The 25,901-nt window shown below is 37.7% G+C and overlaps 1 protein-coding gene across 7 annotated transcripts in view; it reads right to left on the bottom strand.

Annotated features, from left to right (window-relative positions):
- Positions 1 to 387: 387 nt before the first annotated feature.
- Positions 388 to 25,901, bottom strand: part of PDE1A (phosphodiesterase 1A) — a 398,027-nt gene continuing 372,513 nt past the window's right edge. For 5 of the 7 annotated variants that reach the window (XM_037740053.1, XM_017532761.2, XM_017532760.2 and 2 more), the window contains 2 exons: positions 7,329 to 7,446; positions 388 to 3,350 (listed from right to left, as the gene is read on the bottom strand). In XM_037740053.1, coding sequence (XP_037595981.1) covers positions 7,373 to 7,446 — 74 coding nt within the window. In that variant the 3' untranslated portion in view covers positions 388 to 3,350; positions 7,329 to 7,372. Of the gene's footprint in view, positions 3,361 to 7,328; positions 7,447 to 25,901 lie in introns of all 7 variants that reach the window. The other 2 variants (XM_017532763.2, XM_017532762.2) reach the window with 2 other exon arrangements.

The following is a 25,901-nucleotide window of genomic DNA, read 5'->3' on the forward strand; positions in this document are numbered from 1 at the left end:
GCTTCATAGAGACACAGCTTAAGGGCTAACACATACCATGCCGATTACTCTTAATTCAATTAATTGAGACTCACTAGTTCTTCATCTTGACTCAACACTCTGCTTCTTTATTATTCTCTGGTGTTGCCTTATTCTCATTGCTCTTCTTCACAGAGCTTTTTCTTCTGATGTGCTTCTGCCCAGCCCCACGTGGATGTTGTAGAAAGAAAACAAGGTGCTGGAGAAACCTGGAACTAAATCCAGTGTGGAGTCTGCCAGCGGAGACCTGCATGGCCTTGGACAAAGCTTATTCTGTGAGACTTGGTTTCCTTTGTTCATAACAATACCTTATTGTCAGGATTTGAGATAATATTGTTAAGCATTTACATGGAGGCCGCACATGGAAAATAGGCAATGTTTGTAAGCTTTTGTTTTATTTATTAAATGCCAACTGATGCACCACTTAGTCTATAAAGCTCTGAAGACAGAAGCAGTTTTTTACCTCCTCAAATATCCATTGGTGCATTTTATTTGCAACTGGTTACTTTTTTATGTGATGTCCTAGTTATTATGTATAAATTATAGTCTGTGTAGATTTTCTCCTTTATGAGACTTGAAATTTCTAGAGGAAGGGTTTCCATATTCATATATGCACCATGCTTCCAGCCAGGAGCTTAAGAATAGCAGGTATAATAATAAGTAAATCAATAAGTATTTCTTCAATAGAGCAAAAAGCACTTTCTCACAAAACTCATATCAATTTTTAAGTTGGTCTCCTTTAGGTTTTACCCAATTTCTCCAACTTTTCAATGCCCCACTAAATTAAATTACATAAAACACCAAATGTTTCACAAGGTTTTCCCTCAAATATGATTTATTTAGCAATCACATGTAATAAGAAAAACAGAGAAATACACCATAATAAAAACACAAGAATTGTAGGTTGTCATGTTAAAAATTAAATAAAAGAGGTTTTGGTTAAATGAAAAGGCATATAAACTTGCAGAATACATATGTTGGGGAGTTGAGGTTAAAAATGCAAAGCAGGACATTCAAGGTGCAGCAGCCTAACTCATCAATCCCTCTCTTCAGATGGGCTCAATATTAATGTTTGCAGAAGGGACAGGCACAGATGACCTCCACTCTGACTTTCTATTAATTAGTGCTTAGTAGTAGCTGTCTTACAGAGAGGATAACAAGGGAAGGAAGAAATATGAAAGCTTAAAAGAAAAAGAAAGAGGAGGGAGTGTAGCAGATAGAGATTAGGAAAGTAAGTACAGCAGCAGTGTGACAATTCTTCTGAAGGAGTGAAGCTGTTTTTGTTCTGCACTCTTTCTGGAAATTTGGTCACAGTGCTTTATAAGTAGCAAAACCTGGAAAATTAGGTTAAATCCCAAGTACATAAATTGATGAATTCTTTATATTCTATTATTTTAGTAATAAGGTCTTATAGATACTAAAATATTAATAGAAACAAAGTGGATATGCTTCCTATGACATTTGAGAAGTAGCATTTATATTTACTCCTTCTTCAAGAGATTCTATAGCTTTACTGAAAGACAGCTGGCTCAAATAGGAACAATAGTAATTAGACCCTCCAGATAGATTCTATTAAATGCACAATATTTTCTAGCTGGTAAATGCCTTGTTTTAAAAAGACTTTCAAAGCAGTAGTTACAGTCTTTCCATAAATAGAAATAAAAAGTCCATTTGAAAGGATAATAAGTCACCATGATGTACATATCTATAAATGTTTTCCCCCAGCACGTTATTATAGATCAATCTTACTGCTTACGTTTAAAATATCAATTACATTGTAATGTCTATGATACAATTCAATTATTTAGCTGTGTTTTGCACGAGATTTTGGTGAAACTAAAGCTAAGGATCTATTCACAGAACAATTAAAAGCATTTTATACAGCCTATACCCAAATATATCTTAAATTACAATGAATGATGCATACTAAATATGCATATAGAATATGGCTTACACATTGAGAGAGATCTAAGTTATGAGTTATAAAATCTCACCACTTAGGCTTAAAAGCTTCTGAATGTATCCTTTTCTAAAATATTGCTTAGCATTGTGGAACCCAGGAATGAAGCAGGTGCAGCAGAAAACTTGTTAGGATGGATGGATCCTCCTTTGCACGATTTAATTGATGGCTACTCTTGATTCTTTCCATCCAATTTCTACCTTTCACAAAGACAAATTCACTGAAGCTCACAATCATTGCAATGCTTGTACAGTGAAAAGTTACCACATCTAATTGTGCTTGAGATTTGTTGTCAGCTAATAATACATAAAGGTAGTTTTTCAGCTTTGAGCAAAGGAAAGACTTTGCACATGCTCAGGCAAAACACGACAAGGAAGCAGGGCCTCTGAGGGCTGCAGTTTGTTTCTGGGTAGTAAAATATAAAAGTCACGTCAAATAATGTTATCTGTACAGAAAAGTGTGGGCTTTCATTTTCATAGACATTTTTGAACACACATACACATTCTTGTCTCTTATTTCTTGGCTGGTAATATGTTTTGTTACATCCTGATGGGATAAACACCCCACAGGCAAATTTCATTTTCCATTCTAGTGTCTGTCTCCACCAATGGCTGATGGTCCTATCATGAACTGCAGATAGCATGTGACTTGCTTGTAACCACGCCTATGGAGATTATGCATTCGTGCTTTGAAACCACGGGGATGGACACAGGCTGGCCCACAGGGTTCAGAGAAAGGTTTCACTGCTATTTCTTAGCATGAGAATTTACCATGAAGTGTTCCTCAGGGCACCTAGCTGGGGTTCTGATGCTCCATTGTTGGATTGTAGAATTGCTCTGGCATTTCAACCAACTCCTCGGCAGTCACACCTGTCATTTTGCTCCTATGCATTTGAAATAAGAAGGACAATCTAAACAGTCCATTCCCCATCACTGCAAAAAGATTTTTTTTCCATAATTTTGTTTTTGCTTCCTTTTATTTAAGACCTTGAAAAATTATAGTTATAGCACTCTGTAAGACAGTGCAAGGAAGTAAATTTTAAATTATTTCATCTGCTGCACATGCATTGCACAATCATTATGACTGGGTCCAGAGCAAGAAAAATTAAAAACTGTCCGACTTTTGTCTCAAAAATTTCTCTGGCTTGATTGAAGAAGGCCAAATTGCGGAGGGAAAAAAATGGCAGAAGCACTGGCCAAAAACTCTGATAAGAACTTGAATGTATTTATTTGGCCAGAGTTACTAGCTCAGAATTTATGTTCTTCTTAATTCCTTGTATAGGGGTCAATTAAAATGGCCCAATCCAATTCTGTGTTGAAACAGGAGCTATAGCTTTGTGGAAGGTTGAGACTTTATGATGTTTTCATGCTGTTTTCATCGTCCTGAAATAAAATCCAAATGAAAATGTACATCAGAGAAGAAGGAGTGGCTAGTGGTTGGGCAGGCTAGTCAAAGAGTACAAAATTTCATTTAGATAGAAGGAATCAGTTCAGGAAGTCTACTGTAAAATGTGGTTACAGTAGTTTAGAAACAATGTATCATATTCCTGAAAACAGCTGCTAAAAGAGTAGATTTTAAAAGTTCTCCCCACAAAAAGAGATGAGCATGTGAAGTAATGCATATGTTAATCAGCTTGATTTAGCCATTCTACAATTTCAAAAAAACATGTTGCACACCATTTTTATTTGTGAATTCAAAAATAAACAAATAAAAAGAAAAGAAAACATAGAAAGAAGGTCATCATTTACTCACATACAGGTATCAATTACTGTGTGGCAATTCACACTGTAGTTTATATACCTCGTCAAAAATAAGGGCTTTCTCAGCATATATAATAGATAGTGGTTTTATATCAGTTGGAATTTCTCTTCCTATTTCTGCTCTGGGTGTGTGCATGTGTGTTTGGATATATGTGTATGTTCAATCCCAGTAAAAACTTTGGTTCTCTAGATCAGATGGGCATTTAGGCCTGGCAGGTAGTGTAAATGAGTTAAGTGAGCCTGGCCTGTGTGAGTGTAAGACAACTAGACTCACAGGGACTAGAGTGAACTAAAGAACATAAACCGTGTCTACAGACATTCCAAAAGATACTTTAAATCAGTGTGAAAGTCAAGACAACTCTACTGACTAAATACATCCCACAAATCATCAATTTTTGATCTCTTGTTAGATCGTACACTCGACGTTAAAGCAGGTGCAGGTATTGGTCGTGATAGGGAACACTTTCCTCCCAGTGAGTAACAGGTCTGACAGTGACTTGCTTTTAAAATGCCAGAAAGATAATGTGATAAATGATATGCCATTTTAAATAATAAAGCAGCTTGGCATTATATATCCAACCATTCTATTTTATTTTCTTTAATAAACAAAAACATTAAAAAATTTAAACAAAACAAAACACTTTCATGGACTAAAATGTCTTAGAAATGATGGTGAAATTATACAACAATGTGAAAAGTAGATTTTAAGGGCTTTTTTTTTGTTTTAAGTGTAGTGTTGCACATTGATTTATAAAGTTTCAATATGGCACAGACTTAATCAGAGCTCAATATTTTCTGGGAAAGTGCCTCACAGTGGGACCTACACATTGAGAACAAAGCAGGCAATGGCTTTCAGAGACGTGGCCAGGCTACCATAATAGCTACACTTTCTTTGATGGTGGCCAGCAAAATAATTAGCTATCACTCACAAAGAAGGTATGCTGAATTTGCAACAGGAAGCCTGCAAGCCAAATCTGACCCTCAGACATATTTTTCCCTTGTCCACAAAGCATTTCAAAAAACTTCGAGCCAACAGGAAAAATTGGAAGAGTTTACATTAAGAACCTCTCTTAACCACTAGGAACAGCTGGCAACACTGGGCCCTCATTCTTTGAGTGAAGATCTGCCAGAGCCCAAGAGTGGCCAAATGTAGCCTTCAGGCTGGATATGCTGTGTCCTCTCTGTTTCCAAGACGATCACTGCCCGTTGTCTCCCAGGCACCATGCATGAGTCACAATTGCCAATTGTTACTCCTCCTGTTGTTTTTAGACCTTGCCCACTTCCCTCATTTAAAGGACCTACTTGTTTTTGGAAGGCATGTGAATTTCTGTCTGAAGTTTGAATAAAGATATTCCAACAATTAAACTCTGCACCAATTAACATTGAGATAATTCCTTTAACATATACTGCAGGACTGTATCAACTCAGTTGCAGCAGTCTTCTATTGAGGTTATGTAATTAGTAAACATACAGAATTTATAAGGTGCTACTGAAGACCACATTTCCGGGAAGACTGAGCACCAAAGGCAGGGCTTTCTCAAACTGTGAAAAAAGCTGAATAATTTAATTGGCCCTGACAGAAAAAAAAATTGCCAAACCGTCTGCTAGGGTTTAAATATTATATTTAGTTTGAGGGGGCCATAAACTGTTCTGGCTTTAGGGTCTTTTTAATTGAAAAATGAAAAAAGACACTTCATTAACTGCCAAGTGAATCATATCAAAACCTTTTACTGATGAAATATCAGTTTCTTACTTACAGATACACACACACACACACACACACACACATACATGTATGCATATAAATTGCCTTGGGTATTTTCATACAATGAGCAGTTATTTTTACAAATGTATTAGTAATCTATTATCTACACACAATTTTTTGAAAATTTTCATAAATATTCAAGATCCATTATCATAAATGTCTGGAAAATGCTAATCCTAAAATTTTGTTTTGATGATATCTGGCGTACACTGGCTTGGAGATGACCCGTAGGAAAGTATCTTGCTTAATTTTGTTTTACCTGGTTTTCTAAAGACATACATTTGCCAACGAAACTCTGTTACTTAAAACATCTATAAATCTTCCACTAAATTAGTTTTCCCTAAAATATACTTCAGGGGCTTTGCTGTGTATCATGAGAACACAAGAAATGATCATGGGCTCTAGAGGTAATAAATTTATAGTTTGAATAGACAGTAGGGAGAGGAACTGATGTAGTACATAAAACAATATAATTGTTAAACATAGAGAGGGGTTTTCATTGCTGAACAGTCACTTTGAACTTGATTTCTCCCCGAGCTTTATAAACAAAATAGGGATCACACTCACTAACTCTGGAATTGTTGACAAGATTAAGAGAGATAATATATGCAACATGTTCACCACAGTCCCTGACACTTTGTTGCTATTAATGAAACTATTCTTATGAATAAAAGACAGTCTTACAACTAGCTGTCTTTGTAACTCAAGAATATTGAGGAAGAAATTATTTTAAAAGTGAATCACATTTTAACTCTTTCATATCTAAAGTAACAGCTGTGGAACTAATAACATCTCTAGGGTTTGAAATGTACCCTCAGCATTTTCTCTTGCCTCCAACATACCACCCCAACAAGTGTGTTTTGTTCTTGGGTTTTGTTCTTTACATCTTTTTCTTTTTAGTAGATATTAAGACATCCTCACTGTAAATACACATTCCTCCTAACTGCCTACATATTTGTTAGCAGTTCATGACAGGGGTTCTCAATTTTAGTGGACAGAAATATCAACAGACTGGCTTATCAAAAATTCAAATTTTCAAGGCATCACTCCCAGAGTTAATAATTTGGTAGGCTGAAAACAAGCCCTAGAAGCTAAATTTTTACAATGAGAACCACAGATGCACATGTGCACAGATTTTAACAAACATGATAGATACTTGCACTGTTTTAATTACTGGGTATAAACATTCATATTTTTACATGAAATAAAATAAGAAATCAGTCTAAAACATTTCCTACATGACGTGGAAAAAGAAATGAGGATTAAATATCCCCATGAACTTTATTATTATTATTATTTGAGACAGAGTCTCACACTGCCGCCTGGGCTGGAGTGCAGTGACATGATCTCAGCTCACTGCAACCTCCACCTCCCTGGTTCAAGGGATTCTCCTGAGTCAGCCTCCCAAGTAGCTGGGATTACAGGTGCCTGCCACCATGCCGAGCTAAGTTTTTGTATTTTTGGTAGAGACAGGGTTTCATTATGTTAGCCAGGCTGGTCTCAAACTCCTGACCTCATGATCCGCCTACTTTGGCCTCCCAAAGTGCTAGGATTATAGGTGTGATCCACCACACCCAGCCATTTTTTTTTTAAGGATAAAAATTTCAGTCCCAGTAAATACATTTTTTGTTGACTAACAAATTAAGTACTCTTTGAAAAGGTAAATATTTAAAGTTTACCTGTTAAAATTTTGTCTCAAAGGATTGATGATAGAGATTTTTTAAAAAGTCCAGGAAGGCATTTAAATAAGATAACTTCATCTCTAATGGTATTATGCAAATCATTTATTTTAGAAGCTAAGTTTCTTGTCTATAAAATAAAATTACCTCTCATGTTTAAAATAACAGAAGTCTTTAAGGTGTTTCAGGCCTATGAATGTGTCTCAGCATGTTTTTCTTCAGCATTTACTAAGTCTTCTGAGTTCGTAAGAAGATCAGATTCACCTAAAAATATAAGGAAACAAAAACAAAACAAAATAAAGGCTTTGGAAAAAACTAATAAGGTTAGGAGACTGAGGCACTTTGTAAAATGTTGAAGGCTGGATTTTACAATGGATTTCGTGGCACATTTTTTCAAAGACACCAAACATTTTCCTTTAGCCTGTGGATCTACAGAGCATAACAAGCTATCTTCTGGTGGTTACATAACTTTCTCAAGCTGCAGTTTAATCTGGAAATACAGAAATTAAATAGATGAAACATGTTTAAACATCTATTAAATCTCATGTAAAAAATCATAATTTTTTTCTGAATATTTTTAATTGGAACAAATCCCTTTAAATAAACCTTCTAATGATTGATGTCTTTTACCATATATTGCTTAGTTGCCATGAATTTTAAAAAATGAGTATGAAAGGATAGTAATGTTTAGGATAAGATGCAATCTGTCAAGACAAACTAATTTGGAATCACTCAGTTTCCATATCAACTTTGAAGAAAAAATAAAATATTAGCATGGGAAATCTTTCAACATTTCTGGGAGGTTGTAAAGAATCTAGGAAAATAGAAATATAAAGCAAAATGTATAGATAAAAAGTGTCTTATTACATAAGTAACGAATTAAACAAAATTAACAGAAATTAATTTTTGAGTCAATTACTTGAAATATCTTGATATTTCAGGAAATAGTCATATACAATGGAATATTCTTTGTGTCTGAAATTTGAGTAAAAATATCCCAACGATTAAACTTTGTACCAAATAACTTTGTTATAATTCCTATAACATATATTATAGGACTGTATCAACTCAGTTGCAGCAGATTTTTGTCTGAAATTTGAGTAAAAATATTCTAACAATTAAACTTTGTACCAATTAACTTTGTTATAATTCCTTTAACATATATTATAGGACTGTATCAACTCAGTTGCAGCAGATTTTTGTTGAGGTTAAGTAATTAGTGAACATACAGAATTTATAAGGTGCTATTACAAAGCAATTTTGTCTTTAAAATGTGGAGAATGGGGACTTCTTAAACAAGATCAAAATGTCAGGTAGTCTCATTACTTTCCTGATCATTCTTAGAGAGCTAAAAACATCCTGTGATCACATTAAGTTGCCTAAGTCTCAAATCAGACAATAGAAGGTCTGGTCCCATGTAATACATATTATCAAACAAAGATAAGACTCCTTTTCCACCTTGGGTTTGTTATAGAACCCAGAAATGGTGCATGTGTGTGTGGAGCGGGATGGGGTGTATATGGTTGATGTTTCTCTCATTTGTTTGCTCTCCCTCCACTGTCTGCTTTGGACTCCTGAGCAAGGGAGAGAAGAAGGCTAAGAGGAGCAGCAGTGTTGCAGGATGGCTTTGCACTCACTAGACCTGGCAGGTGTTTACAGCTGCCTTTATTTTATTTTCTGTGATCACAATCATGGGCTCTGAACAGACTTCTCACCAAGGACCATGGCTTTTCACTGGCTTAGTAAGACAATGAATCTCTGGCTTCTTCTTTTTTTTTTTTTTTTTTTTTTTTTTTTTTTTTTTTTTTTTTTTTTTTTTTTTTTTTTTTTTTTTTGAGATGGAGTCTCACTCTGTCGCCCAGGCTGGAGTGCAGTGGCGTGATCTCAGCTCACTGCAACCTCTGCCCCATCCTGCCAGATTCAAGTGATTCTCCACCTCAGTCTCCTGAGTAGCTGGGATTACAGGCACCTGCCACCACGCCTAGCTAATAGCTAATATTTGTATTTTTAGTAAAGATTGGGTTTCACCTTCTTTGCCAGGCTGATTTTGAACTCCTGACCTCGTGATCTATTCACCTCAGCCTCCCAAAGGGCTGAGATTACAGGCATGAGCCATTGTGCCCAGCCAAATCTCTAGCTTCTTTACAATGTCCACAGCCGCTGGAGATTTGCTGAGACATTTCCAGCTTTTGTCTGCTGAGGTCCCATCACCCGTCCAAATGTGGGTGGGTGCAATTAGTTCATATGACACACTCTTGAGGTATTTGTTTCCATGAATGACTGGAAAAAAAGCTGAAACCTACATTGCCCTCTCTCCTTTGGCTCACCTGCCACCATTTAACTCTTTAGATCTCTCAGGTAGGAACTAAATTACATTCCCAATATACTCTTAGCTTCAATTTCTCCAATAGTCTGGGTTTTTTCCTAGATTTAAGGCGAAGAAGGAAAGATTCTACACTTTTCCCGATAGCAGAGATTTCTTAAAGGAATCCTTTTCATAAATCTTTTTTTTCAAGCTCAGTAACCTGACCCTTTCATTTGTTTGAATTGGGTAAGGGTTTTATGCATCTTATATACTGGCTTTTGAATCTTCTTTGAAATTCTTGTCTCACAAATCAGCTTTTTTTTTTTTTCTTCTGACATTTATCATGCTAAAGGAGTCTTACATTTATCATGTTAAGAGTCCTGGCTTAAAATTCTGATTTAATATTCTGTTACTTAAGACTAGATTAGAACAGAACAAAACAGTCTAGAATAGAACAGAACACAGTAAAAGGAACAGACTGAATTACAAGAAAGGAATAGAAGTAATTAATTCACTGGTTCTCAAAAATTTTTAGAGAACTTTTTTTTGAGACAGAGTTTCGCTCTTGTTGCCCAGGCTTGAGTGAGATGGCGTGATCTCGGCTCACTGCAACCTCTGCCTCCTGGGTTCAAGCAATTCTCCTGCCTCAGCCTCCCGAGTAGCTGGGATTACAGGTGCCCACCAACGATGCCCGGCTAACTTTTGTATTTTTAGTAGAGATGGGGTATCACCACGTTGGCCAGGCTGGTTTCTTAACTCCTGACCTCAGGTGATCCACCAGCCTTGGCCTCCCGAAGTGCTGGGATTGCAGGGGTGAGCCACCACATCTGGTCTAGAGAAGTTTTTAGAATGGGGAAAGGACATCAAGGTCCATCCACCACCGAATTATTTATCTTTTTTTTCTAGTGGATAAAGAACTCAGTAGTAATAAAAGAGCAAAAGAAAACAAAGAAAGTAATCAAATGGTAACAAGCCAGCAATTATAAAAAATAACAAATCCCCAAATGATCCGTATATTATACCCAATAGTAATTCTGTACATGTGATTAGAAACAACTAAGAACTCTGATGAACTCAAGAAAAGAGTTTTGTAGCACTGAAAAAGGGTCTTCCTTAAAAACTAAAATTCCAGCTTTTTACAGGTGTAGACACACAATTGCCAAGCAATTTTATGACAGCCAAATATTAGAGTCCTCTGCAAATCCAAATTACATTCCTTTTAGTTGATAAATCTTTAGCTGTAGAAGCTTTCACAATTAACTTGGGCAATACTAGTTAGAGACTCTTAGTACTTCATTAAAAAAAAAGTTATATTATTCTGACATATCATTCTCCCATAAAGAGGAAATAATTTGCATTTTCAATCTATTAAAGATAAATTTTAGATGACCTTCATGGCCCAAGAGTGGGTCATGTAGAAGGCTCTGAGAAACATCCATATACCAAATTTCCACACGGTTTTGAATCATAGGCTCCTCCTGTAGTCTGGTGAATCCTATGCCTACCTTTCCAAAATGTAGTTATCAATATATGTAAGTAAACCTAGTGATGTGTGCATTAAATAAAAAGGTCTAATATCTATGTAGTTTTGAAATAATAATATCAAATAATACTTCAAGGTTGCTATACTAAACTTAACTGTATAGTAAGTAGGTAATAAATAAATATATATTGTTTCTATTGATGACAAAAATACCATAAATGTTGGTGTGTATTGTTTCCTACAAATGAAGGAAATTATCCATTTCAGTTAAAGACTAGTAAAAAGAAATCCCTCTCTAAGTACCCTGACCCCATTTATATAACCCAGGATTAAAACTTGATCTAGTCTAACTTCAATTTTCAGGCAAGAAATAGGCCCAGAATATCAGTTGACTTTCCTCAATGCAGATCATAAATAGATAACCTGAAGTCAAAATGGCTGGCTTTTAATTCACTGGTACTTCAAGAAGACCAGTAACGTGACCTTTGAATTTCATTTTACTGAAAGGATTTGCAAGGTCATACATATAGAAAGCTACTTTTTAGGAATGAATGCAAGTGGCCTGTTAAAGAAAGTGCATATAAACTTGTTTGTCAGCCAGGAAAAAGAGTGAAAATAAAGGACCACAAATAATTCTGTTCATTTCAAAGAGCTTTATGTGATCATCCCAACCAGTTTCAAAAGTTCAAATCTAACAAAAGTAATTTGTAAAATGGTAGAAATATTATGGGTTTGCTTTATAAATAGTCTCAGTTCTTCAGGGAGCAGGGAGAGGATGGCTGTTATAGGAGAGACAGACCTACCAAAACAAACAGAAATCCTCTAAATTTAGCTAATCCAGGCTTTTAGATTGCATTTTGAGGTCACTTTGATCATATTAGAATCATTTGTCATGCTCCTGGTGGTGTAAATAACACTTGTAGGGAATTATGCCAAGCACACTATCAAGAGGATACTGGGGACTTTTGTTTTCCAGTCAGGGTTTCACTAGCTATCTGAGAAATAACCTGTTAGGATAAATTATTATACAATTGAAAATATAACAATAATACTCAATACTTTGTGAACATCTACTAGGTGGCAGGCACTATTCTAAGTGCTTCACTCACCTCACTTCCCTGAATCCTTACAGCAACTTTATTATTATTATTATTATTATTTTGAGATGAAGTTTCACTCTTGTTGTCCAGGCTGGAGTGCAATGGCATGATCTCAGCTCACTGCAACCTCTGCCTCCTGGGTTCAACTCATTCTCCTGCCTCAGCCTCCCAAGTAGCTGGGATTATAGGTACCCACCACCATGCCCACGTAATTTTTTTTTTTTTTTACAGTGATGGAATTTCATCATGTTGGCCAACCTGGTCTTGAACTCTTGACCTTCAGGTGATCCACCCACCTCAGCCTCCCAAAGTGCTGGGATTACAGGTGTGAGCCACCATGCCCAGCCTCCCTCACAGCAACCTTATAAGGTAGGGTTGAACAATTGTGGAAGCTGAGACACAGCTTGAAAGCTATCTGCCCAAAGTCTTCAAGTGGCTGGATCCCTCTGACAAATGCCAACCAAAATCTTGGTCTCTAGTTCGTTTCCCAAGCTACAATCATGAGTAACCTACCCTCACCAATTCTGCCATATTCATATGCCACCTATCCTCTCACATGCCTAATATTTTTCTTTAAATAGACTTTAAATATACTCCTTTTTTTATTGTACTTTAGGTTCTGAGGTGCATGTGTAGATCATGCAGGATTGTTGCATAGGTACATACATGGCAATGTGGTTTGCTGCCTCCATCACCCCATCACCTATATCTGGCATTTATCCCCATATTATCCCTCCCCAGCCTCCCCACCCCCGCTGTGCCTCCACTAACCCCCCCACCAGCAGACCCCAGTGTGTGATGCTCCCCTCCCTGTGTCCATGTGTTCTCATTGTTCAATACCTACCTATGATTGAGAACATGCAGTGTTAGATTTTCTGTTCTTGTGTCAGTTTGCTGAGAATGATGGTTTCCAGATTCATCCATGTCCCTACAAAGGACATGAACTCATAGTTTTTTATGGCTGCATAGTATTCCATGGTGTATATGTGCTATATTTTCTTTGTCCAGTCTATCATTGATGGGCATTTGGGTTGGTTTCAGGCCTTTGCTGTTGTAAACAGTGCCACGGTGAACATACATGTGCATGTGTCTTTATAATAGAATGATTTATAATCCCTTGGGTATATACCCAGTAATGGAATTGTGGGGTCAAATGGAATTTCTATTTCCAGATTCTTAAGGAATCACTACACTGTCTTCCACAATGGTTGAACTAATTTACACTCCCACCAACAGCGTAAAAGTGTTTCTATTTCACCACATCCTCTCCAGCATCTGTTGTCTCCAGATTTTTTAATGATCGCCATTCTAATTATCTCAATAGATGCAGAGAAGGCCTTTGACAACATTTAACAGAGCTTTATGCTAAAAACTCTCAATAAACTAGGTACTGATGGAACCTATCTCAAAATAATAAAGCTATTTATGACAAACCCACAGCCAATATCATACTGAATGGGCAAAAACTGGAAGCATTCCCTTTGAAATCTGGCACTAGACAAGGATGCCCTCTCTCACCACTCCTATTCAATATAGTATTGGAAGTTCTAGCCAGAGCAATCAGGCAAGAAAAAGAAATAAAGGGTATTCAATTAGGAAGGGAGGAAGTCAAATTGTCTCTATTTGCAGACGACATGATTGCATATTTAGAAGTCCCCACTGTCTCAGCCCAAAATCTCCTGAGACTGATAAGCAACTTCAGCAAATTCTCAGGATACAAGATCAATGTGCAGAAATCACAAGCATTCTTACACAACAATAACAGAATAACAGACAGCCAAATCAAGAACAAGCTCCCACTCACAATTGCTACAAAGAAAATAAAATACCTAGGAAAACAAATAACAAAGGATATAAAGGACCTCTTCAAGGAGAAATATACTCCTTTTGAAAAAATTAGTTTTGTTCTAAATAGTAATTTTCCCACAACAGAAATAAACTTGATGTTCTTTTCGTATTTTTCTAATATATCAAATCCATAATTAAAAGATCATTTCTCATGTAGATATAAAAACCACAATTATTTAATTTAGTAGCTTACTTTGTACTCGCTATTTTTGACTTCTCTAGCCCAATAATCCCTCCCTGCATGTGAGTAGGAAAATCAATTATGATTTTCATTTTAGAGATGAGAAAGACATGATTAGAGGTGTAACTGACTATTCCAAGGCACCACACTCTAGGTGAATTTGGGAGTTAGAATCACAAGCTATTACTCAGAACAATGCTCTAGTTAATTTGTTATATTTATCAGCAATAGTATATGGTGTTTCAAAAATACTGCAGAATTCGTTTGTGCAGTCTTTTCAACAGAAATACTAGTTCTGAGTAACACTGCATTCTTATTTCTTCATGGGAAGAATATTACCTTTGCTATATATAACAGTATTTCCTTAAGCAGGCACATCTCTAAGTTGCTTCAGTTTTATTTTGAGACAATTTATACAGTTTCTATTGCAGATTACTAGAATAAATTGGTGATCAAATTTAAAGTTACAGTCATTGGAGAAATGTAATGTAGGATGAATCAGATATTCTGTTTTTAATTGGTGTTTTGGCATCTGTATAATGTAGTTTGCCTTACATGCTGGGAAAAAGAAATCTGTTTTTATACCAGGGGAAACACTTTCTCTATTTTTTCCTCTCAATTTTAATGCATTTGGAGAATAAACAGTTGTATGTTTTCTTTTACTTTTTGGTATGCATGAAGGCAAACATAAGAGAAGAGAGGACGACTGCCAAAAAAAAAAAGAAGGCTGAAAAAGAAAATTCCACTTAATTCCCAAATGTGCTAGCTGCAACCCTGTAAAATTAGAGGAAGTAATACCTTATTCCATAAAGTGTTACATAAGATACAAATCAAGAAATAGGTAAATTATTTACTGGTTCACTAAAGAAAAACAAAAACCTCTGATTTTGAGGAAAATACAACAGTTTACCTTAGCAAGGTCTAGACTTAATACCCAATGCGTATGTGCTAGGCATCTAGACATGCAGGGAGTTTTACAGGTGATCTATGGAAAATGAAAAATGTATATGTACATTCATCTGCAAATCAGTGAGATTATACTCAACTTGGGGAAGCTAATGCCTTGTCAAATGCCCAGAGATTTTAGTGTTTAAGTTCCACTGAAAGAGTTTAACAATGTGGGAGACAGTTGAGCTGGTTTTTGGAAGAGTTGTCTAAAATTGGGTGTATAGGTTGTGTGTGTTTTGGTGGCACGCAGGTAGGAGTATGCTCTTGGTGAAGGGACGAGGAGGTATGGTGGAGTCTGAGCAAAGGCAAGAGGCTGAAAAGAAAAAGATGTGCCAGGGAAGAAATGAAGCCCAGCTGAGAAAACGACTGGGCTCCAACCCACTGGCTGAAGCAATTATTTCTCCATCAAAGTGTCATTCTTTTCTTTTTTATGGCAATACACATTTTATTTATCCATACCAATTTACAGACATTTGGATTTCTTCCAGTAGTTAATTATGGTGTTAATTGTACTAACTGTAATTGTATTATAGTAAATACAGTACAGCATTTAGCTATTATGAATAATGCTACTATCAAGGTGGGTACAAGTTTTTGTATGAACATGTGTTTTCAGTTTTCTTGGGTGTATATCTAGGATTGGGATTACTGTAATATGGTAACTCTGTTTAACTTTTTGAGATGTTGCACAACTGCTCTCCAAGGTGAAATCACCATTTTACATTCCTACCAGAGTGTATGAAGGTTTCAATTTGTTCACATCCCAGGGTGTCATTCTTTTAAAGGAAGGCTCTGACACCTATTAAAATGCTACTATTCCTATAAGGGATCTTTGTGACCGAATTGCAGATCTTCTTTAAAGAAAGCAGGCTCTGAGAGCAGGGAGAAGATAAAACGTATGGGCATTGACTGAAGGTAGAGAAGTTGGGGGTGGCAATGGAGAGAGAAGCTCTGGAGTGGTGAAGTCAAAACCATTGAAATCACTTTATCTCTTGTAAAGAGTGGCAGGAACCAGCCATGGAAATTATCAAATTTGGCTCTTAGAGGCAAGATGATGTGAGAGGCAACATGGGGCTGCTCTCATTTCTCAATTAGGATGAAAAGAGGAGATAAAAATTGAGTCTAATGTTGGAGACACTGAAGGCTAGGAGGTTTGGAGGCAGGTGAGGGATGAGAAATTACTTAGTGGGTACAATGTACTCTATCCAGCTGATGGCTGCACTAAAGCCCAGATTCACTGCACAATATATCCACATACCTAAACTGCAGTTGTATGCCCTAAATCTATAAAAAATAAAAATAAAATTGATTGTGAGAGATGTGCCAAAACTTCATACTTTCTTTATCTTTTATAAATGGAACAAATTAAGTATAGAATGTAGATTTTAAGTATCTACATAAGTGAGTTTCAAAAGCTAGAACTTGGAAAAAATAATGTGTAAAATGAAGCAAACGTTTTGGCTTTAAGTACTCTGAATAAAATATTCTGGTTAATTGAGTTTTCTATGTAAGGCTGGATTAAGAAAACAAAACAAACAAACTTGAACTGCCTTTAGTTAAAATGTCAGCACATAAATCCATTTCTGTGCCTCAATGGAGAATGCTGAATATGATTGAACTTGCTTTGATGATGACAATACTGTAAAAACAAAACAAAAAATCCCAAGGTGCATTGTTCTAAACATAAAACATTAATTCTCTCTCTATACATGTACACCAGATATATACATGTCAAATAAACATGTATCATTCATCTTTATCATGAATGCCTCTAGGAAGTTGATATGGTTTGGCTGCATCCCCACCCATATCTCATCCCACATATCCAGGGCAGGGCCAGATGAAGATAATTGAATCATGGGGACAATTTCCCCATACTGTTCTCATAGTCGTGAATAAGTCTTCCAGGATCCGATGGTTTAATAAATGGGAGTTCTCCTGCACAAACTCTTTTGCCTGCCATCATGTAAGCCATCCCTTTGCTTTTCCTTTGCCTTCCACCATGATTGTGATGGCTCCCTAGCCATGTGGAGCTGTGGGTCCATTAAACCTCTTTCTTTTATAAATTACCCAGTCTCAAGTACACCTTTATTAGCAGTGTGAGAACAGACTACTACAGAAATCACTTAAAAATCAATTCTTAAATTTTCTGGTTCGTTACCATTTCTCAATTTATAAGTTAAAAAATTAAATGAAGGTTCTACTTTCAATGTGGAATTTTATAATATTATACTAACAGATTATTTTTCAAGTTGCTTAGCTTTAAGAATGTCAGAAAGAAAACCAACAATGCAGTCATATTATATAATTTTACCACATGAAGTCTCTCACCTATAATTTTTCATAAGGTTCTGAGCTCTTGTTTTGTTTTGTCTTGTTTTTAATGGGCCCAAATATGAATATAAAAAAGATGTCAAATTTTAAATTCTGGAGTTTTGTTTTTATTTTTGAGACAGGGTCTCACTCTGGTTACTCAGGCTGGAGTGCAGTTGTGCTATCATGGCTCACTGTAACCAACACCTCCTGGGCTCGGGTGATCCTCCCAACAGCAGACTCCCAAGTAGCTGAAACTACAGGAGCACACCACCATGCCCAGGTACTTTTTAAAAATATTTTTTGTAATGATGGGGTTTCATCATGTTGCCCAGGCTGGTCTTGAACTCCTGGACTCAAGCAATACACTAGCCTCAGCCTCCCAATGTGCTGGGATTATAGGCATGAACCACCATGTCCAGCTGGGAAATTCTGGCTCTTTATGCAATAACCTTAAAATGATGCAATACACAACCACATTTATATTTTAAATTCTTTTATCTGATTAAATATGAACTAGGGCCGGGCGCGGTGGCTCAAGCCTGTAATCCCAGCACTGTGGGAGGCCGAGGCGGGTAGATCACGAGGTTAAGAGATCAAGACCATCCTGGTCAACATGGTGAAACCCTGTCTCTACTAAAAATACAAAACATTAGCTGGGCATGGTGGCACGTGCCTGTAATCCCGGCTACTCGGGAGGCTGAGGCAGAAGAATTGCCTGAACCCAGGAGGCGGAGGTTGCGGTGAGCCAAGATCGCGCCATTGCACTCCAGCCTGGGTAACAAGAGCGAAACTCCGTCTAAAAAAAAAAAAAAAAATATGAACTAGATACACTAGATATACACACGTAGAATAAACATATATCATTCATCTTTATCATGAATGGCTCTAGGAAATTGATATGGTTTGGCTGTGTCCCCACCTATGTCTCACCTTGAACTATAATATTCCCCACATGTCAAGGGGGGGGCCAGGTGAAGATAATTGAATCATGGGGGAAGTTTCTCCCATGCAGTTCTCATGGTAGTGTTAAGTCTCACAAGATCTGATGGTTTTATAAATGGGAGCTCCCCTGCATAAGCTTTCTTGCCTGCCACCATGTAAGCTATGACTTTGCTTCTCCTTTGCCTTCACCATGATTGTGAGGCCTCCTCAGCCATATCAGTAATCTGTCTGTATGTATTTCAGAATGAAGTGTTACTATAGCTCAAATTATTTAATCAAAAGTTATCTGTGCAAGTTTATAATTATTAAGAACAATATTGGTAGCAACAGTAAAAACAATAGTAAACATTTGGAAAACACTTACTATGTGCCAAGCACTGTGCTTAGTGCTTCACAAACTTTGTCATTTTATCCTTTCAACATTTTTTTTAACCCAAGGTCATACACCGTATAAGTGACAGAACTGGGCTTTTAACCCCAGAGCCATGAACTTTATGACTTAGTTGAAGAGTTTGGTCACAGAGTGCTAAAGCCCTGACTCAAAGGGGAAAGTATCTATTGATTTCAAAGGGTGAGAGCATTCCTGGTCATCTGGAAAAATAAAACAGTGAAGTTTCCAGTAGGGAAATGTGGAGTAAATATGACATTTTTTATTCCTTCCCTGACAAGCTACTAGGATTTGAAATTCAGTTCTTCAGGGGTGGCTGAGTAATATGATATTAAGAAGTGTGAGCAGCATTTGTAAGAAATAAGATTCTCTTTTTACCACTATTCTCTGCAATAAACCCAGTAGTAGAAGATAAGCTAAAAAGAACCCAAGTAGCAAGGCCTGCACAAGTCCTCTACCCTTGGGGATTTCAAAGTAAAGGGCTGCTAATACTGTAAAGGAGAAATAATAGACATTGGGACTCCTAGAATAATGAGAAGCTATTCTGTTTAAAATCCAGTATAAACATATAACTGAAGTATCTATGCTTAAAAAATCAAAAGATGTAGAGAAGCACAAATGCTGTTATCATTTTTGTTTCAATAATTTTTTTTTTTTTTTGAGACAGAGTCTTGCTCTGTTGCCCAGGCTGGAGTGCAATGGTGTGACGTTGGCTCACTGCAACCTCCACCTCCCGAGTTCAAGCGATTCTCCTGCCTCAGCCTCCTGAGTAGCTGGAATTACAGGCACACACCACCACACCCAGCTAAGTTTTGTATTTTTAGTAGAGTCGGGGTTTCACCATGTTGGCCAGGCTGGTCTCAAACTCCTGATCTCAGGTGTCTGCCCGCCTTGGCCTTCCAAAGTGCTGGGATTACAGGTGCAAGCCACTGCACCTGGCCTGTTTTGATGAATTATGGCTCTCTGATCTGCAACCCCATGGCTAAGCATCCATCGTAGATCTTAAAGATCTCAAATTGTGCACACTTTGCATATTCAAACAGCAGACATGGCTGCTTCATATTTTATAGAAGCCTCATCTAAGATGGAAGGGTAATGTGGGAACACAGAAGCTTTCAGAATGAATCCCATGTCCAGAGTGATTAGTTACTATTTTTGAGTTGATATGAACTTAGACTGAATTTCTATCACTAACTCTACGAAATTTTCCTGACATGGATCAAAATTAGCACATGACTACCAGTTGTCTTGCTAGAGAATGAGACTTGATTATATTCTGAAGATGACACTGTAATAAACTTTGAGCATCAGCTTCTTGTAGGTTTTTACATCTTCCCGTGAAGACATGCTGAATCCTACCTGAAGAGGTCTTTTAGATCTCTTTTCCTTTCCTTTTCACTTTGTGTAACTCTTTTTCTTTGGAGAAAGAGCAAAATACAGAAATTAAGGACATATGACAGAGATCAAATACTTTAGTCATAAATTTTTTGCATGATTACTGGGAATTTTCTATATTCCTATCAATAACAAGAGAAAATTACATTAGCCAAAGTATGAATAGCAGTCCTAGAATAAGTAAAATTAGGAAAGCTGAAGAGTTTGGGGTGTAGACAGTCTAAATCTAGGCATACTATAAGAGATAAAAACTAAAATAGTAAAAATTCCTTCAGGAAAGAATTGAATTGACATAAACCAAGTTTAGTGGATTAGCTAAAGTGTCCTCTTTTTGAGAAAATTTAAGTTTACAGAGCATTCTTTTTTAGAATCCTTTTTTCCCCCAAGGGTTCTGTGACAAGTCTATGAAGTGGCAGAATCCTTGACAGAAAGTATCTAGATAAAGATGGTTCATTTATAATTATAAAGAGTGATCAACTGTATTAACCATTCAGAACAAGCCAATTCCATTGCTTCATCTACTCATACAGAAAACTGGGTGGATTTGAGAAATATTTGGGGATAAACTTCATAGACTATCATAATAGGTTAACTAAGAATGGAAAGATAATAGAAATCACCTACCAAGATAATTCATCATACAGCAATCCACCTGACTGATTGATGGACTGTGCCATTGCATGTTTTGTCATGAATTACACATAATCTCATATCAAAATCATCATGAGGAAGTAATGTTTTTCCATAGCACACTTCTTTAAGGAAGCTTTCTATAAAATATCCATTTAGTCTGAAGGTACATATGTGAGCCCAGGAGGACAATAAGAATTAATGTAGGCTGAGTGCTTGGCTCATGCCTATAATCGAAGCACTTTGGGAGGTTGAGGAGAGAGGATCACTTGAGTCCAGGAGTTCAAGACCAGCCTGTGGAACATAGTGAGACCACATCTCTATAAAAGTAAAAATTTAGCCAGGCATGGTAGTGTGTGCCTGTAATCCTAGCTATTCTGGAGACTGAGGCAGAAGGATGTCTTTGGCCCAGGAGTTTGAGGCTGCAGTGAGCTGTGATTATGCCATGGCATTTCAGGCTGGATGACACAGTGAAACCCTTTCTCAAATTAAAAAAAAAGAATTATTGTAGAAAATGCCAAGTTCTAAACACTTTATATATATTGACTTATTTAATCTTCCTAACAGCTCTCGAGACAGAGACTATTTTTGTGATCCTTACTTTATAAATGATCAAACTGAAACACAATAAATTTAAATAAATTGTCCAAGATTACATAACTAATAAGTAAGGAACCAGAATCGAACAAGATAGTCTACTTTTAGAGTCCTAGATCTTCACTGTATATTATGCTGCCTCCCTGGGTATAATGTACTGCCTCTTATGTTTTTGGCTTTTCTTAGTGTGATGATTAATTTTAGGTATCAACTTGACTGGATTGAGGGCTGGTGAAGTATTGATTTTGGGTATGGCTATAAGAGTGTGTCCAGAAGAGACTGACCCATGAGTCAGTGAACTGGGCCACTCTCAATGACGGCAGGCACCATCCAATCATTTAGGGATGTGAGTAGAGCAATGCAGGCAGAAGAGGGACATTCGGCTTGCTTGGCTTTCTCTTTTGGCCTCTCTTTCTCTCCCATCCTGAGCAGAACACTTTTCTATCCTTTACCCTTGGACACCAGACTCCAGATTCTTTGGCCTTTAAATTCTGAGACTTGCACCAGTTGTTTCCTGAGGGGTCTAAGGCCTTTGGCCTCAAACTGGGGCTGCATTCTTGGTCTCATTGGTTTTCAGGCTTTCAGACCCTGATGAAATCACACTACCCACTTCCCTGGAAGCCATGCTACCAATTGGTTCTTCATCTTGCAGGCGGCCTCTGGTGATGAGACTTCGCCATTGTGACAGTGTGAGCCAATTTTCCCTATAAATTCTCTTTCATATATATCCCATTGGCTCTGTCCCCCTGGAGAACCCTGACTAATACAGACACTGCCAGGAATGGTTCTAGAGGAACAGTATTTTTTAAATGAATTTCCTGAATTGGTTTTGGGATTTCTGAAACTGACTTTCTAATCTGATTAAACCTAAATAGTCTTTGGCATGAACTGTTTATAGATATAATAAATGCACCTGACGCTCCTAATTCACCACTTTCAGGAGGTAAGGGGTTTAGTGACTCTCTGCATGCTTTCAAACTCTTGTGGGAAACCAAGGAATAATAATGAAGTGAGTTGGGTGCTCTTAATATCACTGGACAAAGTGAAAAAAGAAAAAGATGCTGAGCTCAGGACTTCCAGCTCCCAGCTCCAGATGCATACATACCCTAAAAGTTTCTAAGTGTGTCCTGAAGGAGAATCTCCTATCCTGTAGCCATAGGACTTAAACTGCTGAAAATCAAACACAAGCCCTCTGCATGCCATCGGCTGGGTTACAAGAGAGGTGAACTCTAACCCCTTCCTGGTGTCTACTGCTAAAAATAGAATTATCTAAATGGGGATGGGGATGTGTGGAATGATCCTGATGGAGCTGGGGACATTGAGCTTCTAAATTCTGATGAGTATTTTTTGCCAGAGTGAGTGTCCTCTCCACCCCCAGGGGCAGCAGCACCCCCACTCACAATGCTATCTCCTTTCCACCCCTCTCTGAGATTAACTGCATTGCTGGGAAAAAACAGTAATGGTCTCCCCTGCAGCAGCTGCCAGGCAAGACAAGGCTCGTTCTCCTCAGGACCTACCCTTACTGCTCCTCATGTTTGTAAACCTATATAACTAGACTCAAATCCTAGAGGGGGGGTTCAGAGCGTGACCAAAGAGGAAGTACGCTGTACTCCAAAAGAACTACTTGAGTGTTCTAACTGATACCAGCAAAAATCCAAGAAACATGTGTGGGTATGGACATTAAGGATGTGGGATTGTGGTGGAAAAAACACAAAGGATGAGGCCAAATGTATTCATATGAGTCCAAGAAGCAGGTATTCTGCATTTAATATTGCAGCTCAAGGAGTGGGAAAAAAAGGCACTATAAGTTTATTTGGCCAACTTGCTGAAAGATGGATCAAAAGATAGCCCACCCCATGAGTGAGCTGGGGATGCCTGATCTACTTTGGTTTCACTTAGTGGAGGGAATTAAAATGCTTGGAAAAATTGGAATGCTACAGTGGTCTTGTCACATAAAACCTACTCACCCACACTAGGAGGGTCCAGAAGATACACCTTTCACTCATATATTAAGAAATAGATTTGTGAGGGTAGTACTAGAATTTTTAAAGATCTCTGTGATTGTTCTGTGCATTCCAGACCTTACAGTGGGAACTACAATCACTACTGAAAATACAAAATTAGGGCCAGGTGCGGTGGCTGATGCCTGTAATCCCAGTACTTTGGGAGGTCGAGGCGGATGGATCACGAGGTCAAGAGATCTAGACCATCCTGGCCAACAGAGTGAAACCCCATCTCTCCTAAAATACAAAATTAGCTGGGCATGGTGGCATGCACCTGTAATCTCAGCTACTCAGGAGGCTGAGGCAGGAGAAATGCCTGAACCCAGGAGGTGGAGGTTGTAGTTAGCTGAGATCCTGCCACTGCACTCCAGTCTGGAGCCTGGAGACACAGCAAGACTCTGCCTCAAAACCCCCCCAAAAACCAACCAAACAAACAAACAAAAAACAAAATTAGCAGGGCGTGGTGGTGCATGCCTATAATCCTAGCTACTGGGAAGGCTGAGGCAGGAGAATTGCTTGAACAGGGAAGTGGAGGTTGCAGTGAGCTGAGATCGCACCATTGCACTCCAGCCTGGGCAACGAGAGTAAAATTCCATCTCAAAAAAAAAATTGAGCTGAAAAATTCCTATCATTTAATGATATTGTAGCTGTTGTAACATCTTAGCACAACACATTCCTCTCCCGCCTGTGGAGATGCTGGTGTAAACAAACCAACTATGCTGCCTGTCATAAAAGTCTAGCATGTACAATTATGTACAGTATATAATACTTGATACTGATAATAAATGACTGTGTTACTGGTTTATGTAAAAAAAAAAAAAAAAAAAAAAAAAAAAAAAAAAAAAAAAAAAAAAAAAAAAATGTGTTAATGGTTTATGTAAAAAAAAAAAAAAAGAAAAAGAAAAAGAAAAGAAAACAAATGCCATGGGAATAATTGGATCCCTGGGTGGAAGGGGCCAGGTGATGGCATTCAAATGCCAAAGGCAAGGTGGGCGTAGTTACCAGAATTAACAGCAGAGGCAAAGCAATAATCAGAATAATCTGACTTGTGTAGACATCCAGCATTGGCTAATTAATCATGATGTTCCTAGAAGTAAAATAGATGTGAAACTTACTATGCTTTTACTTGAACCATAGAATCACAAAATTTCTGGGTCAAGTGAACAAATAACAAATATGTTGTGGAATCATAACAATAGGGAATCACTACCCCTCAATCAATTTCTAGACTTGACCCAATTTACAGACCCAGAGTCCTTTATGTGAACGGGAGACCAGGTCCCATTGAGGAGAGACCCTGGTGCACTACATAAAATTTATACTGTTACTCTTTCTCCTATACTTCCTCAAAGGGACCTCTGGCCTTTTATCAGGGAAAGGAAAATAATCAGACTTTTCAGGGACGACTGGCTACTGGCTCGGAACTGACATTTGATTTCAAGAAACTGAAAACATCACTGTGGCCCTCCAGTTAGTAGAGGCTTTGGGTAGTCTGGTGATTAATGGAGCTTTAGCTCAGGTCCAGTGGTCCCCAAACCCATACTGTAGTTATTTCTCCAGTTCCAAGTGCATAATTTGAATAGACAGACTTAGCAGTGGGCAGAATCCCTACATTGGTTCTCTAACTAGTGGGTGAGGGTCATTATGATAGAAAAGGCCAAATGGAAGCTATTAGAACTGCCTGTACCTGGGACAATAGTAAATAGAAAACAAGGTAGCATTCTTGAAGGATTTGCAGAGACTAGTGCAACCACCAAGAAATTGAAAGATGTAGAGGTGGTGATTTTCACATCCTCATTTAACTCTCCTATTTGGCTTGTGCAGAAGACAGATGGATCCTGGAGAATGGCAATGGCTTACTGCAAGCTTAACTGAGTGGTGACTCTAATTGCAACTGCTATACCTGATGTAGTTTCATTCTAGAACACATTAACACATCTGGTGCCTGTTATGCAGCTATTGTTCTGGTAAATGCTTTTCTCCATACCTGTCCATAAGGCCCACCAGAAGCAGTTTGATTTCACTGGCAAGGCCAGCAATACATCTCTGCCCTCCTACCTCAGGGGTATATAAACTCTTCAGCCCTATGTCATAATTTAGTTTGCAGGGACCCTAATTGCTTTTCCCTTCCGCAAGACATCACCCTATTCACTTCATTGATGATGTTATGTTAATTGGACCTAGTAAACAAGAAATAACAACTACTATGGATTTATTGGCATGACATGTGTATTGTCAGGGGGTGGGAAATAAATCCAACTAAACTTCAGGGGCCTTCTATCGCAGTGAATTTTCTAAGAGTCCAGTGGTGTGGCATCTGTCAAGATAACCCTTTTGAAATAAACCGTGAGTGGTTGCATCTGGCCCCTCCTACAACTGAGAAAGAGACACAATGCCTGTGGACCTATTTGGATTATGGAGGCAACACATTTGGATGTGTTACCCTGGCCCATTTACTGCATAACACAAAAAACTTCTTGTTTTGAGTGGGGCACAGAACAGGAAAAGATTCTGCAACAGGTCCAGGCTGCTATGCAACCTGCTTTACCACTTGGGCCCTATGACCCAGCAGCTCCAATGGTG

Source organism: Cebus imitator, unplaced genomic scaffold (genome assembly GCF_001604975.1).
Source record: "Cebus imitator isolate Cc_AM_T3 unplaced genomic scaffold, Cebus_imitator-1.0 Scaffold78, whole genome shotgun sequence".
In the NCBI taxonomy this organism is placed as follows: Eukaryota; Metazoa; Chordata; class Mammalia; order Primates; family Cebidae; genus Cebus; species Cebus imitator.